At 50.8% G+C, this 14,677-nt stretch overlaps 1 protein-coding gene across 1 annotated transcript in view; it reads left to right on the forward strand.

Annotated features, from left to right (window-relative positions):
• DNAH9 (dynein axonemal heavy chain 9) overlaps positions 1-14,677 on the forward strand; it is a 333,822-nt gene that overhangs the window by 11,570 nt on the left and 307,575 nt on the right. Inside the window, exons 4-6 of the mRNA XM_042917480.1 lie at positions 1,221-1,351; positions 6,423-6,634; positions 8,451-8,684. Of these exons, the coding sequence (XP_042773414.1) occupies positions 1,221-1,351; positions 6,423-6,634; positions 8,451-8,684 (577 nt within the window). The remainder of the gene's footprint in view (positions 1-1,220; positions 1,352-6,422; positions 6,635-8,450; positions 8,685-14,677) is intronic.

A 14,677-nucleotide genomic window follows, 5' to 3' on the forward strand; every position in this document is an offset into this window, starting at 1 on the left:
CCTAAATGTCCATCAACTGATGAATGGATAAAGAAACTGTGGTTTATATACACAATGGAATACTACGTGGCAATGAGAAAAAATGAAATATGGCCTTTTGTAGCAACATGGATGGAACTGGAGAGTGTGATGCTAAGTGAAATAAGCCATACAGAGAAAGACAGATACCATATGGTTTCACTCTTATGTGGATCCTGAGAAACATAACAGAAACCCATGGGGGAGGGGAAGGAAAAAAAAAAAAAAAAAAAAGAGGTTAGAGTGGGAGAGAGCCAAAGCATTAGAGACTGTTAAAAAACTGAGAACAAACTGAGGGTTGATGGGGGGTGGGAGGGAGGGCAGGGTGGGAGGGAGGACAGGGTGGGTGATGGGTATTGAGGAGGGCACCTTTTGGGATGAGCACTGGGTGTTGTATGGAAACCAATTTGACAGTAAATTTCATATATTAAAAAAAATAAATAAATAAAAATAAAAAAAAAAAAAAAAAAAAAAAAAAAGATCTGGGGTTCTGGCCGTTGGCTGCCTGCAAAGCGGCCTTTCCTAGGGCCCAGTCAGTCATCCGGAGGGCTGGAAATCCCATCCTCCAGGGCGTCCCAGCCCCTGAGGGATTCTGGAAAGACCTGACTAGTGCTCCCACTCCTTCCCCCTCCGGCTCTCCTGTTTCCCTGCTTCTGTTTATTGCCGTGCCGAGTACTCCTTCACTGAAAAGGAGACAGAAAGATGTTTGAGGCAGACGCCCCTGTTCTCGCCTTGAACGAGAGTGTCCCTGTCACGTGGCCAGGCGTACCGGTAGGGCTCCGGCCCTCTGTGTGCCCCAGCGCTGAGACGCCCCATCCTCTTGCCTCGTCACTGACCGTTCCTCTGACCTGCTGACGGGCCCTTCTCCGGCAGCTGTGTTCCGACGACACCCCCCGCACCCCGCCTTCCAGACCTTACTGCAAGAGCTAATGACCTCCAGCTGCCGAGATGAGCTGCCAGATGGTCACAGCAGCGTTCGCTGCCGTTACCTCCCGGAGCTGCCCCTTTGAACCCGCGTCCCCGACCCAGGCTTTCGCCCTCACTGTTCCAGGAACAGATGCCCCGCTCTGTGGGGCTGGCTCCGGCCTGTGTGCAAGCACCCGGAGGCAGGGCCCCTCTGTGTCCGGGGGGGGGGGGTCATCACAATGTGACTTGCATTTCGCGATGTCCGCCCGGACTCACCCCTCTCCACGGTGTTGTAGGGCTGAAGATCTGGAACACGTTTACAACCAACTGAGAGCGATAAAGGTGAGGGGCATGGCCAGGCTCCTGGACAGAGTCCACAGCAGCTACTTCCCAGCTTTCCAAGCCATGTGCAGAGATGTCGTAGCAGGTGAGGACGCGTGAGTATTTTCAACACGCTGGCGTCGCATTTCTTGTTTAGTGCTGAATTGTCTTCTCCCTCTGCAGTTTTCCGGTCTCTGAAACCCTCCCACCCGACACGGTCTAGCTTGGTGATGAGAGTGCCAAATCTAGAAGCAGGAAAGCAGACACCTTGTGGTCTGTTTGCGTTGCCAAGGCTCTGTGACCCCGGCAAAGTCACCTAACCTCTCTGAGCTTTAGTGCGGAGCGCGGTTGTGGCCCCTGCACTCCCCGCGGAGGCTTCCCTGGGCCGCTGGGGGATGACACAAGTGGAAGTGCTCTCTGACCATGTTGTACTGTGCACGTGCATGTTGTGACCTCTCACCTCTGGATTCCAAGTCCCTCCACCCCTAGCTCCTTGGAAGAAGTCTCTGTTCCTTTTCGAGCTCCGTTCTGCTTTTCTCTGTTCCTGCTGTCGGATGGGACTGGCCATCGGAGCCCCAGACAAGATCGGCCCCTGTCAAAATTGCAGTTAGCAAAGTCTATGATTAGAAGTAGGTAAATTTTTCTCGGGGCTCCCTCTCCCGCCGTCTGTACCCTTTGCTTCTTTCCTCCCTCCTATCAAACCTCCTCCCGCTAGCTCTTCAGCATGGTAGGTCAGAATGTGCTTTTGAAGGCGTCCGTAATTTCATGTGATTCAAGCTTAATTCAAGTGGTGGTTTTTCAAACGTTTTTTTCCTCGATCAGAACTCTTTCTTCAAGTACAATCTACGGAAGTCCACAATGTAAAACTAACCAAGCTACATTTGCTCTGTTAAAGAGGGGAGCGTCCTGTGTCCAGACCCCACTGGTCTACCCCTGCCCCACCATCTCAGCCCCACGGCGTGGGGTTTGGAAACCACTCAGCTCAAGGAATAAAGGTCCCAGTGGTGGGGGTTCCGATATGTGCTAACTAACAGAGGAGAGTGGCCGTAAGTGACTAGTCTTTGAGGTCCTTTTGGGCCCTAAAATATTATCACAGACATCACTCTGCCAACACATAAAGCTGGCTTGGAACAAGATCCCTCTTGGGGGCCCCCGATTATTGCTTCTCAGAGAGGTTTTGTGTCCCAGAGGAACCAGCCATTGTTCCCAAGTTATACTGTAGTTCAGATGGGACAGGTGTCCCCAAAAGTGGATGCGTGCCACCACCACTGTGATTGTGGGAGACGTATGGACAGGTATGTTTGAAAGCGTGTTAAACGGTTGGGGCCGCCGGGTGGCTCAGTCGGTGAAGCGTCCGACTTCCGCTCAGGTCACGATCTCACGGTCCATGAGTTCGAGCCCCACGTCGGGCTCCGAACTGACGTCTTAGAGCCTGGATCCTGCTTCGGATTCTGTGTCTCCCTCTCTCTCTGTTCCTCCCTTGCTCATGCTCTGTCTCTCTCTCTCTCTCCTTCAAAAATAAATAAAAACATGAAAAAAAAATTTTTTTTAATTTTTTTTTTAACGTTTATTTATTTTTGAGACAGAGAGAGACAGAGCATGAATGGGGGAGGGGCAGAGAGAGAGGGAGACACAGAATCGGAAGCAGGCTCCAGGCTCTGAGCCATCAGCCCAGAGCCCGACGCGGGGCTCGAACTCACGGACCGTGAGATCGTGACCTGAGCTGAAGTCGGACGCTTAACCGACTGCACCACCCAGGCGCCCCGAAAAAAAATTTAAGTGTGTCAAAGGGCAACTGCTTTTGGCAAGTGATGCCAGTTTTCTGTTTGTGGTAGTGATTCAAAGTTTTCATCTAATATTTTATTCAGGTTAAAATGTGCATCAACTTTGAGAAAAGCACTCAGTAAGGAATATTACAGGTTGTATGCAGGCACGACAGCTACCATAAAGGAGACCTGGAAATGACTGACGTTCGGGGCCCTGAAATAAAATGACACGCGCTAAAAGTATATTTACGAGTCCGTTATTTAGAGCCCCAAATATATTTTGCACATTAATAGATTAATAGACTATAATCATTCTGCTTGATTAATAGTTATAAAAGATTTGGTTTCCCGGGTGGGCTTCAGAAAGCTCTTTGCAGTCGAGTAAATGCTGGCAATGAGAAGAAAGGAGAAAAAAACAATACCGTCATCATGATCATGGATAAACACGACAGCAAAATTAGAAATCCTTGAAACATATGTAACTCAATTCTGATGATGCAAGAAAAGGAATTTTGATTATAGGAGTTAGGCAAAGACTTGGTCAGAAATTTTGATGGGGTCTTCTGAGAATAAAAAGATTTTAGAGGGGCGCCTGGCTGGCCCCGTCGGTAGAGCGCGTGACTAGATCTGGGGGTCGTGAGCTCCAGCCTCACATTGGGTGTAGAGGTTACTTAAAAATAAAATCTTTAAAAAATTTTTTTAAAAGATTTTGGAGGCTGGCAGTTAGTTTTCCCATTTCCGATTTAATTTCAGAGCATCTTTCTTTTTTTTTTTTTTATTTTTAAGATGTTTTTATTTATTTTTGAGAGAGAGACAGAGCGAGTGGGAGAGGGGCAGAGAGAGAGAGGGAGAGGGAGACACAGAATCTGAAACAGGCTCCAGGCTCTGAGCTGTCAGCACAGAGCCCAACGCGGGGCTCGAACTCACAGACCGCGAGATCACGACCTGAGCTGAAGTTGGACGCTTAACTGACTGAGCCACCCAGGCACCCCAAAGAGCATCTGTCTTTCTTGAACCTAAAGAGACCCACTATGAATGTTAGTTGTCTTAGTCATGAGCAGGGTAGTTCCTGGGCTCACTGATGGACTGAAGAGAACGAGAGGAAAAGAAACATTCCTGGATCAGTGGGCGCAAATTGGAAAATGATGCAAAGTAAAGAGAGGAGTTAAAGGGGTGGAGAAACAGTGTGGAACAAGATTGTCAGCAGTGGAAGGAAACCTTGGGAAAAAAGGAAGCCAACAGGTCCCTGCAGGAGCATTCTAGTCTCTGGCCACCAGGGGCAGGATTGGCATAGTACAGCCTGGTCACCAGTCTGGCTCTTTGTTGGTGGCAATGTGTGCAGGTCAGTGGCCAGAGGTGGGCTGGAGCCAATGGGGACTGTCCATCAGGTTCTTGAGAACCTGCTGTCTGCAACTCTTTTCAATCCCCCCTCCCAACACTCAGAAAAGTCGAGCTGGTAGCTTGAAATCCGACATGGTGGGAATGTCAGCAGTATCTACGCCATGGAAATTGGCAAGTGCTACACGTAACAAAGGCTTTGGTCCCAGAAGAGCCTGTTATGACTGAGCTGCTTATGTTTCACCCACCTTTGTTCATTTCTTTCTTCATCTGCCTTGTGAGCTAAGTTGTGACCACGCCCTGGACTGGACGAGCCAACCCTCAAATACCGTGCTCTTAAAAATCAGGGGAATGCCTATTTATGTGATTAAAGAAAGGTTTGCTTTTTTGGGAGGGGGTGGGGGGAAGGTATCGTAAAGAGAAAGTTCTCTGGCCCGATGTCCTCAGCCTCCTTCCTCCCCATGTGTCTGAACACTAGGGCATGTGCCCATTAGCATGGCTGCTGGAGCTGCGTCTCCCCCACCCCCACACGGCGGTTTTGATGTTCTCACCAACCCCTCCCATCAACTTACTGTGATATTTGACTTTCAACCATTCGACGCACACACGACTTCCCGTTGGAGATATAAAGTGCAAACGTACACGCATTGCAAACTCCTGGCGGGGTGAGCCCCGCGGCCATCAAGCCAGGGTTCAGCCCCACAAACCTGGGGTGATCTTGCTTTTGTTCCGCTATAACCGTGGGAAGAAGACCCTAGGCATGGTGGGCAGGTCTTAACTTCTTCACTCGTGATGGGAGAGTAACGAAGCTCCTGCCCGGGGTCTGCTATGAGATGGGATACGTCTAGTGAATGGATCAGTGCCTGGCACACGGAACCTTCACTAAACAGGTACATTTTGGGTTTCCTTTAGGATGAATGAGTGCGGAGCCTGTAAGATAACAAAGGCCATGATCACGCATCACAGCGCCTGATTATCTGCCCAGGAAAGAACTTTATAAATGGCCCTTCCCGGGATACTTTGCTCAGTGGGCTTCTTCACTGCCTCTGTGGTGATATGCAGAGTTAGTCCCCCACCCACTGGGTTTCCTACTTTCCCTTCTCTCCGTCACCACAAGGTGACTAGTGAAAGGCACCTGTCTTTCCTTGGCTGTGGTCAAAGGAAGTGGTGGGGAGATTTTCCTGGCTTTGAGATCCAGCAGAACCCCGCCATCATCAGTCTGTGTTATTTCTCTCTCCCCACCTGCCTCCCCCTCGGTACGGGCTCAGTGAGATACTTGATTAGCAAAATGTTTATCAGGGACGTCACCTTTCCTGGGACACTCCCCTTGTGCTGCCTACAGACCTTCGCAAGAATTCTTTAAATTAGCTCCTGTTCCGCGTCTTTCTGAGGTTAGAGCGATTCTCCGTGCCCAAGGTCACACATCAGGGAAGCGTCTGGGTCGGCATTTGGAGGCAGATCTTTCTGACTCTAAAACTTGTCCTTCCGATCATCTACTTTGTATGGTGCTGGCCAGCAGCAAAGTATCTTCTCCACACAGGGCACCGGACTGGGGCCAGCAGAGCCAGGGAGGTGTCCAGATACGGGACTTTTGTAAGACAGACTCCTCAGACCATTATTTCAGCTGTCCAGAGCTTTCCAGGTCTCAGTGTTTCCTGAAAAGAGCTGGAAAGTTTGGGACGCCTGGGTGGCTCAAGTCAGTTAAGGATCCGACTCTTGATTTCGGCTCAGGTCATGATCTTATGGTTCGTGAGATCGAGCCCCACGTCGGGCTCTGCGCTGACAGCACGGAGCCTGCTTGGGATTCTCTGTCTCTGTCTCCCCGCCCCACCCCCGCCATCTCTCTGCCCCTCCCCCACCTGTGCTCTATCCCTCTCTCAAAATAAATTAAAAAATAAAAATTAAAAAAAAAGAGCTAGAAAGTTCTCGGGGACCAGCTTCCTCTGCTCTCCTCCTAGTTTAAGCAGAAATGGCAGCCACCGCTCCCCGGAAGCTTCCGTCCCAGGCACCAGGGCTCCACTCGGTAGGCATGAGCCCCAAGCGGGGAAGGTGACCATCTCCAATCCCTTCCAGCTCTGACAGAGGCGCAGGACATCCGGACACACCTGATGCCACTCTCCCGCCACCTGGAGATTCTCGAGAGCCTGGAGTTTCCGGAGGTGAAACCACGGCTGCGGCCTCTGCTCCACGTGGTGTGTCTGATCTGGGCCACGTGCGGGTCCTACCGCTCCCCAGGGCGGCTCACGGTGCTGCTCCAGGAAATCTGCAATCTCCTCATCCAGCAGGTTAGCCGTCGGGGCTCCTGACAACCTCCCCCCCCCACCCCCGCCAGGGGCTGGCTGGCACCGGGTCACAGGGAAGAGGAGAGGGCGCGTTTCCTTCAGGGCAGGGAAATCATTCAAGTCCGGAGGAGTCTCACACTTAAATTGTGTTACTGTCACCGCCAGTAACTCCCAAAGGTGTTCTCAGTAGTGCTAGAATCCTTGGGAGGACCGGTCTTCCTTTCCCCTCTGCCCAAGTCCCGGGGTCAGGCACAGGGTGGGTGTGGTGAGTCTTGACCTCCTTAGTGATCAGTGCCCAGGGTCAACAGGGAAGCCCAACACTTAAGAATGCTGCCCCGAGAGCCAGGCGTCCTTGTGCCTAATTCTGAGTCACCACTGGTTAGCCGTGTGTGCCTGGGCAAGTGACATATCTGCTCTGTGCCTCACATTCCCCACTGTGCAATGGGAAAAAGCAGAGGACCTGTCTCAAAGGGCGGCCAGATGGCCACATCCCACATGCTCATGCCCTGCACGTGCTATGAACTCAGGGCCTGTGAGCTACAGAGAAACAGCTTCTTGGACCACATAGTCCATACTCCTCCTCGGGGCCTCTTGGAACACCAGCCAGCACAGCATAAACCTCAGGAGTCTGTGTGTCAACAGAACAAGGGGCCTTAATGAGGCTTCGGGGATCTGTCTCCCAAATTGGCTTCTTTTACCTCTAATGAACATATATAAAGAGTAACTCGTAACAACTAACATCTATGGAGAATGTTGCAGCCTACCAGTGCTGTGACATCCAAGACCTCAGCCATTTTTGGATGGACCCTGTGAGATGGGCAAGGAGAGCCTTATTAATTTCTTATTAATATTTAGAGATGTGAGCTAAGGCTCGAGGAGGTCAACTGAGTCGCCAAAGGTCCCCCAATCCAGGACCAGAAGTCAGTTGTTTGGCTCCCAGGTCAGCACCCTTCCATCACGGCATTTTTGTAAGACTTTTCCGGTTGAAAGTATAAGAAAGCCCAATCCATGCCTGGGTGGCGTAGTCGGTTAAGCTTCCGACTTCAGCCAGGTCACGATCTCGCGGTCCGTGAGTTCGAGCCCCGCATCAGGCTCTGGGCTGATGGCTCGGAGCCTGGAGCCTGTTTCCAATTCTGTGTCTCCCTCTCTCTCTGCCCCTCCCCTGTTCATGCTCTGTCTCTCTCTGTCCCAAAAATAAATAAAAAACGTTGAAAAAAAAATTAAAAAAAGAAAAAAAAAAAGAAAGCCCAATCCAAACCAGCCTCAACAAAACAACTAGCATGACTTACTGGTTTGTGTACTTCAAAGGCCCAAGATAAGGCTGGCTCCAGCCCTGGCCGACAGGAAGGCTAAGATAACATCACCAGGACGAGGGTACCTTTGACACGCCCTGTGGTGGCGAAGGCGGCTGTCATACAGCTTAAGCATCACAGCTGTACAGGATCGAGGCTCTTAGAGACAGGGGAATACTTATGGTTCAAAGAATTCTTGCTTTTGAATTACTTTACTATAGAAAGCCAACTAGTCATGAGAGAATCCCCCAGGAAAGAGCACCTTTCCCAGCCCAAGCTGACCCAACAGAAGTTTGCCATGGCTCCTTTACGCACCCGTCTGTCCCTGAGCCAATCGTGGACGGTTTGGCTTGAGCCCAGGCCCCAGTCCACTGGTAGAACGGAGGATGGGGTCAGAGGTTTCCTACAGCATGCTTCTGGAAAGTATGGCGGGCGGTTATTGAGATCAGAGTTGGGACATGGACAAAAACCGTAGGGTGTCCTGCACCGTGTGCAGGCTCCGCGACAACCATCTGTTTGCGTTCCAGGCTTCTAATTATCTCAACCCAGAAGGCCTCCTGAGAAGTGAGGTGGAAGAAAGTCAGAGAAAACTGCAAGTGGTCATGGACACCTTGAACTTCTTCAAGCAGATGTTTCAGGACAGAAGAGAGAATCTCCATACTTACTTCAAAGAGAACCAGGAAGTCAAGGAGTGGGACTTCCAGTCTTCCTTGGTCTTCGTGCGACTGGATGGCTTCCTGGGGAGACTGCTCCTGGTGCAGGTGAGTGTCCTCGTTCACATCAGGCTCCCAGCTCCGTACAGGGGTGAGCCATCCAGGGATCCGAAATCAGAGTAGGAAAAGGACCAAAGCAGCACGGTGGCCAGTCCTCCTTTGGTTGGAAGAACCCATAATAAGAGTCAATAAATATCTGGTTTGACATTTTCATGTGATGGTGGTTCTGGTCGCAGTGTAGGCAACTCTGATCATAGGCTCGTTTGGGGGAAAGGCCAGCCAATTGAGTTGGTTTTCAAATTACCCATAATCTTCAAACTTTGTTTCAAATAAATTCTTGCTAGAAATTCCACGGGCGAAATGCAACTGAACCGATCTAGATGCAGTTAGCCATGCTCAACAAATCCACTCCTTTGAACTTCTCCTTTTCCATGCTCCCACCCTCAAGGTGGCTCCCAGAATCATAAGACTAGCGAATCCCTGTGCAAAAGACGTAGGACTTTTGGCTCAAAGTTGTGGCTCCACCCCCTCCCTCCCCCCACGCCCCCCTCCCCCAGCAGTGATGTAAAAGTTCATGTGAATGTTAGTTTAAGGGCCAGGGTGAGAAAACAGGAGACTTTTGCTTTTGATGGTTTTCATTCCTCAGAATTTAATGTGGTTAGCAGGTGTTTTCACACTTGATGGCTCGATATTTGCTGACTGAACTTTGCAATGGACGTCATCAAATGAAATACGGACTTATTGGAGAAATTCAGGGTCAGGATTCGGACAATGACCAAGGGGACCGAGAGGGAGTCAGAATCATGTTTCCATCTATGATCCGCACAGATCTGAGAATGCAGAGGTGGGGTGGGGTGGGGGGGATCAGTTGGGAAGAGGTGCTCCCTACAGTTTGTAGGATAATGAGGACAAGACAGTATGGGATTGAATCCATGCATTCCAATTCAAGAAGCATTGTCCCAGCCCCGCCATGCACCAGGCACCGAGCTGCGAACTGGGGATACCATGGTGACCGGAAGATGGCTTTGTCTACAAGAAGCCTGTGGACCAGTAGCCATAGCTCAGGAGAAGGTAGACACACTGATGGATGAGATCCAGGGACAGAAAGACAACAGAATCTGGGAATGTCGTTGAGGTGTATTAAATGCCACGACAGAAGCGACATCGGGGTGTTCCTGGGAGCAGGAAAGAAGGGCTCCCTAACCCAGAGGGGGCTCTGAGAAAGCGGGCAGCACACGAGGAAATACATTTTGAAACTGGAGTGGGAATTCTCCAGGGAAAGAAGGGGAAGGCCACAGAGACAGAGAAAACGTATACGTGAGAAAACCAGAAGCCAGATCTCGCGAAAGGCGCACCCTAAATGCTTCACCCGATCGCGGAGACTGCAAATAATCGACATTAGCTTTATCCCAAATGCCTCCTCCTCCGGCAGCCTCTGGAGCTCTCCCTCTAGTCTCTAACCCCTTCCCTGCTTGAGCCCAGGTGACAGACAGTCACCAACCTGCCTCTGCAGTCAGAGCGACTGTGGGGCGGGGCCTCGGCCCTGTGCACACATGCTCATGATGTGACTTTGCATATAGACAGCTATTCTAACATGAGGGCGGCTAATCTGCGGGGTGTATTCAGTAAATACAAGCACTGATGGCCACCCATCTCCCCGGAGTCATTACCCTCACGAGAGTGCTCACAGCTGCTCTTTCCCTCCGAATCAAGGGCACGGAGGCATAAAAAGCAGTTGCCCCAATTTAATTAGGGGATGGCTTGAATGTCACCGTTCTCGGCCTTTCTGTGGCTCCCTCTCTCGAGTTTCCTGTCCTTCGAGATGGTTTACTTCTCAGCCCTTACCTCAGACCCCAGCATTTCTTTTCTCTGCTGCCTTGCCTCTTCCTCCCCTTTCTACCTGTCCCCTTCCCCTCCTCTTTTGTCATCTTTCTTTCTCTCTTTCCCTTCCTTCCTTTTTCTCTTTCTCATTCCCTTCCTTCTTTTTTCTTTCTTTCTTTCTCTTTCCCTTTCTTCCTTTCTTCTTTCTCTCTTTCCCATCCTTCCCTTTCTTTTTCTTTTCTTTCTCTTTCCCTTCTTCCTTCCTCTTTCTTTCTCTTTCCCTTTCTCTTTTCCTTCTTTCCTGTCTTCTTTCTTTCTCTTTCCGATCCTTCCTTCCTTTTCTCTTTCTTGCTCTTTCTCTCTCTCTCTCTCTCTCTTTTTCTCCCTCCCTTTTCTGTTTTCCTCACCTCATTGTTCGCCCTACATTTCCGTGATCTTCCCAATCCTGTGGCTGCCCCCCCCTTCCCCCAGGCCAGTGTTTGCTCCCCTCCTCCCGGTTTCATCTCCCAAATGTTGGCTCTCACTCCTCCCTGTGCCCTCCGGCTCCCCTGTCGCCCCCCTACCCGTCTCAGCACAGAGGACACGGAGTTATTGATCTTCCGGGAGCATATTTCATGTAGCCCTTTAGTTAACATTCCGTGTATCTCTGTGATCAATGCCTGTTTGAAATGGGATTAATCTGCTTCTCTCCAGCAAGAATTAGCATGAACCTCGCCTTATTCATCTTGCCGTTCTAATAATGCAGCTGCCGAGATGTGGGTGTCTGCCATTAATAAACGCACGCAGCCAAGTTAAAAAAATGACACCAATACCTTTACTCTTCGGCATGTTCACGTCCAGGGTTATGTTGTAAAAGGGCCTGTTTTTCATCTCCGTCGTTCCCTTGGATTTCTTTTCCCCTCTGATTTGTATGGCTTTCCCTCCCTCGCCTTTTCACAAGAAAGTCTCCTTGTGCAGATGGACTCTTCCCTCTGGGCTCCTGCTGGAGCAAAAAATGGGGGCAGGGCGAGGAGGGGGCTGCCGGGCAGGAGCCTGTGTGTGCCGTGTGCCGAGCACCGCTCAGCAGGCAGAGTGATTGGGTTCGTAGGGCACCGCGCCCTCCCCCGCCTCCCCATCACAGCCAGGATACAGCTCATCTCGGATAGAGCCGAGCCTGGGGGAACGAAAGGAAGAAGAGGAAAATGAAGAACAAACCTGTTTCTAGAGTCTGAATCCTGCTCTGGCCCGTAGCCTACATTCAGCAGGAGCCTAGGTGCATTGAGGGCAACGCACAAATTCGCTTGCCCAGGGTTCACACGGCTCTGGGAGGTTTGGCTGCAATTTGTAGCCAGGGGCGTCTTGTCTTTCCACCAAAGTTGTGAATCTCCTGGGGGGAGATCTCAAGGTCCTGTCCCTCTGTCCTGCCCCCCTATTCCCCAGGGTTTTGTGTTTTCCTTCTGCCCTCAGACACCCGACTCTGCCTTTTTAGACCCTATTTCTACCACCTGGTTCCTAGGCCTTTTTTTTTTTTCCAAAATAAGTCATTTGGGTAAAATTATATCCCTCCCCCCCCGTCCACGAGGGGGCCTTATTTATTTGACTTTATGACTCGCTAAGGAACTCCCAAAAGTACATAAAATCTTTGCAACTCCAACAGTCAAAAGTCAAAGGGAAGAAGAGGGGTTCGGCTGCCTCCTGATCCCCTCACCCTGCCTTACTATTGCCTTACCAGTGCGCACGCGCGTGCCCCCCACCACGTGAATGCACGCTGCACACACCCACGCCACGTGCGCACACACACACACACACACACACACACACACACACACACACACACACCCCACACTGAGCTCATTTTTGTGCCCTAGTCAGTAGATGCTGCAGACCACCCCCCCCCCCACCCGCCACCTTGCGTTCCGTTTCTGCCTGCAGCCTCTTCCCTACAAACAATGCCCTGAGCAGCTTGGAGAGAACCCTCATTTCTTTCATTATAAAATTGCTGCAAAGCTGGGATTCACTTGGAGACAAAATGATTTCCTGCTGAGGCTTTCTGCAAGGTGATTAGCGGGGAGAGAGGTAATCAGCTGACCTAATATGCACTGCATTCCCTTCCCTCCTTCCCCCATCGGTGGCCGGGCTGCTGCCTCCTTCACTGGGGCCTAATTGGGGCGGCTTCCCTCTCAGCCTGGCCTGGGCATGTGGCCACGCAGGAGACCATTAGCCGCGTAACGTCAGCCACCGTTCGAAAGGTAAAGAAAACAGTCTTTTTCCCCACGACCTTCTCCGAACGCCTGCTTTGTGCTCTCTCTTAATGAATTCTGAAGACATTTCCTTGCAGATGGGTGGTGTCCCCTCTCGGTGGAGGACAGGCTTGTGTGCGTGGGGATAGCCACGATCCCCGACTTTGTCGCCACGCCTCGCGGGGCCAGGGCACAAACGGAGCTCTCCCCCGGCACCCCATTAGAGGTTGCCCCGTTGCTCCAAAGAATAGGACCCAATCTGCCAGTCGGTTGCCGGGGACCCCATGGTCTTTTTGGGATCCGGCTGGGAGGGAGCAGCGGTCCATCCGCCGTTAGACATCTCTTACCCACCAAACCGATCTAATGACATCAGCGAGATGGTAATTAACGACAGCGGCTTCTGTGGATGGAAGTCACTCCAAAGCACTTCCCGTGGAACACTCGGTAACCCCACGGCAAATCAGGTGTTAGCCAACCCTTTTGCAGGTTAGGAGAGTGAGGTTTAATTAGGGTCTTGCTTTAAGCCGCGTGGGTAGGGAGTGGCAGCCCAGGGTTGTGTGGACCCAGGGACTTGGGGTCCTGGATCCTCAGCTCTTTCCATGATGCCTGTGCTCCTGAGGTCAACGTTTTCAGCCAGTACAGAGCAGAGTGAATTTCCTGTGTGTACTGGCGGGCTGAATAAAAATGGATATGCTGAAAATATTATTTAAGCCTCATTTTGGTTTTAACTGCCTTTTATCTGTTTCATGAGGACTTCTCAATAACGAAAAGGACTTGCATTCAAATATTTTGAGAATCAACGACGTGGAAACCATCGTTAGGATGAATCAGTTTCCACAGTTGGGAGACGATTTTCCACCCGATTCAGGAATCGTCTCTACAGTGCCCCTGATCTCAAACCTCTACTAAAATCCATGCCGTGATGGGGAGCTCACTATCTCTCTTGGCATTCCATTCTATAGTCGGGCATTTCTGGGTATTAGACGGTTCTGTTTTATGAAGTGGAACCATGTGGAATTGCCAAAATGGCCAAGTGCAAGTCATTTTATACGTTCAGCCCACGAGTTGAGACCAAAACTACTACTTTTGCCCTGTTCACTCATCTGCCTTATTTCTGCCCTCACAGTAGGACCAGGCTAGGTTCTGCCTCGTATTTGACCAAGGCCCTTTTAAACGCACATTTAAAGGCACGAACGGTTAAAGGCACATTTCTGCCTTGAATTCCTTCAGCGTCTAGGACCCTTCCAGGGGCTGAAGGTACAGTGGTACCTCTGGGACCCAAGACCATGCTTCAAGTATTCTTGAGAACAAAACAGTACAACTAAATGACCATCTGGTTTTCCGATGTAACCAAACATACCCAGATCCGTCTGTCTTTTTTAACATGGATCCAGAGCATCTTCCCAAAACTTGAAACTGACTTCCACGGGATTACGAAAGATGGGTACCCAGGTGACATTCCACAGCACACGTACGTTTGCCCCCACTTGACTGATCACAGCTAAGCACAACTTGTTGAATGGACATGAATTGCGATCTAAGTCGATTTCATTTAAATCAGATTCTTTTCTGTTCTCCTGCGGATATATGAAATTGAAACGTGTTTTTAAGTAAAGACTGCCCCATTTCCCACCAGCAGAGGCAAGACCCCCTGGTCTGGGTGACGTCTTCCTTTCCTCAGCTGGTTCTTTCCTCTTCTCTCCCGGACTTGAGCTGCTCGCCAACAGCCATGCCTGAGCATAGCAAGAAAAACGGGGGTGGAGGGGGGGGTGGTTAGATGGGCTGCCCCAGGCTGCCAGGTGCCCTCCTGGCAACGTGGGGCAAACCAGTCCCGTCTCACCACTTCCCGGTGGCTCTGTCACTGCCGTTGGACATGGCGTCCCAGGAAGGGAAGGGAGTCGAGCAGCCTCTCACCAGCCTGATGGCTCAACCCGTCGCAGTGGCCATTGGCAGCGGGGATTTCCCGGAGTGGACTCAGGACCCACTGGGTTTTCTGCGTTG

This window comes from Panthera leo, chromosome E1 (genome assembly GCF_018350215.1).
Source record: "Panthera leo isolate Ple1 chromosome E1, P.leo_Ple1_pat1.1, whole genome shotgun sequence".
Lineage (NCBI taxonomy): Eukaryota > Metazoa > Chordata > Mammalia > Carnivora > Felidae > Panthera > Panthera leo.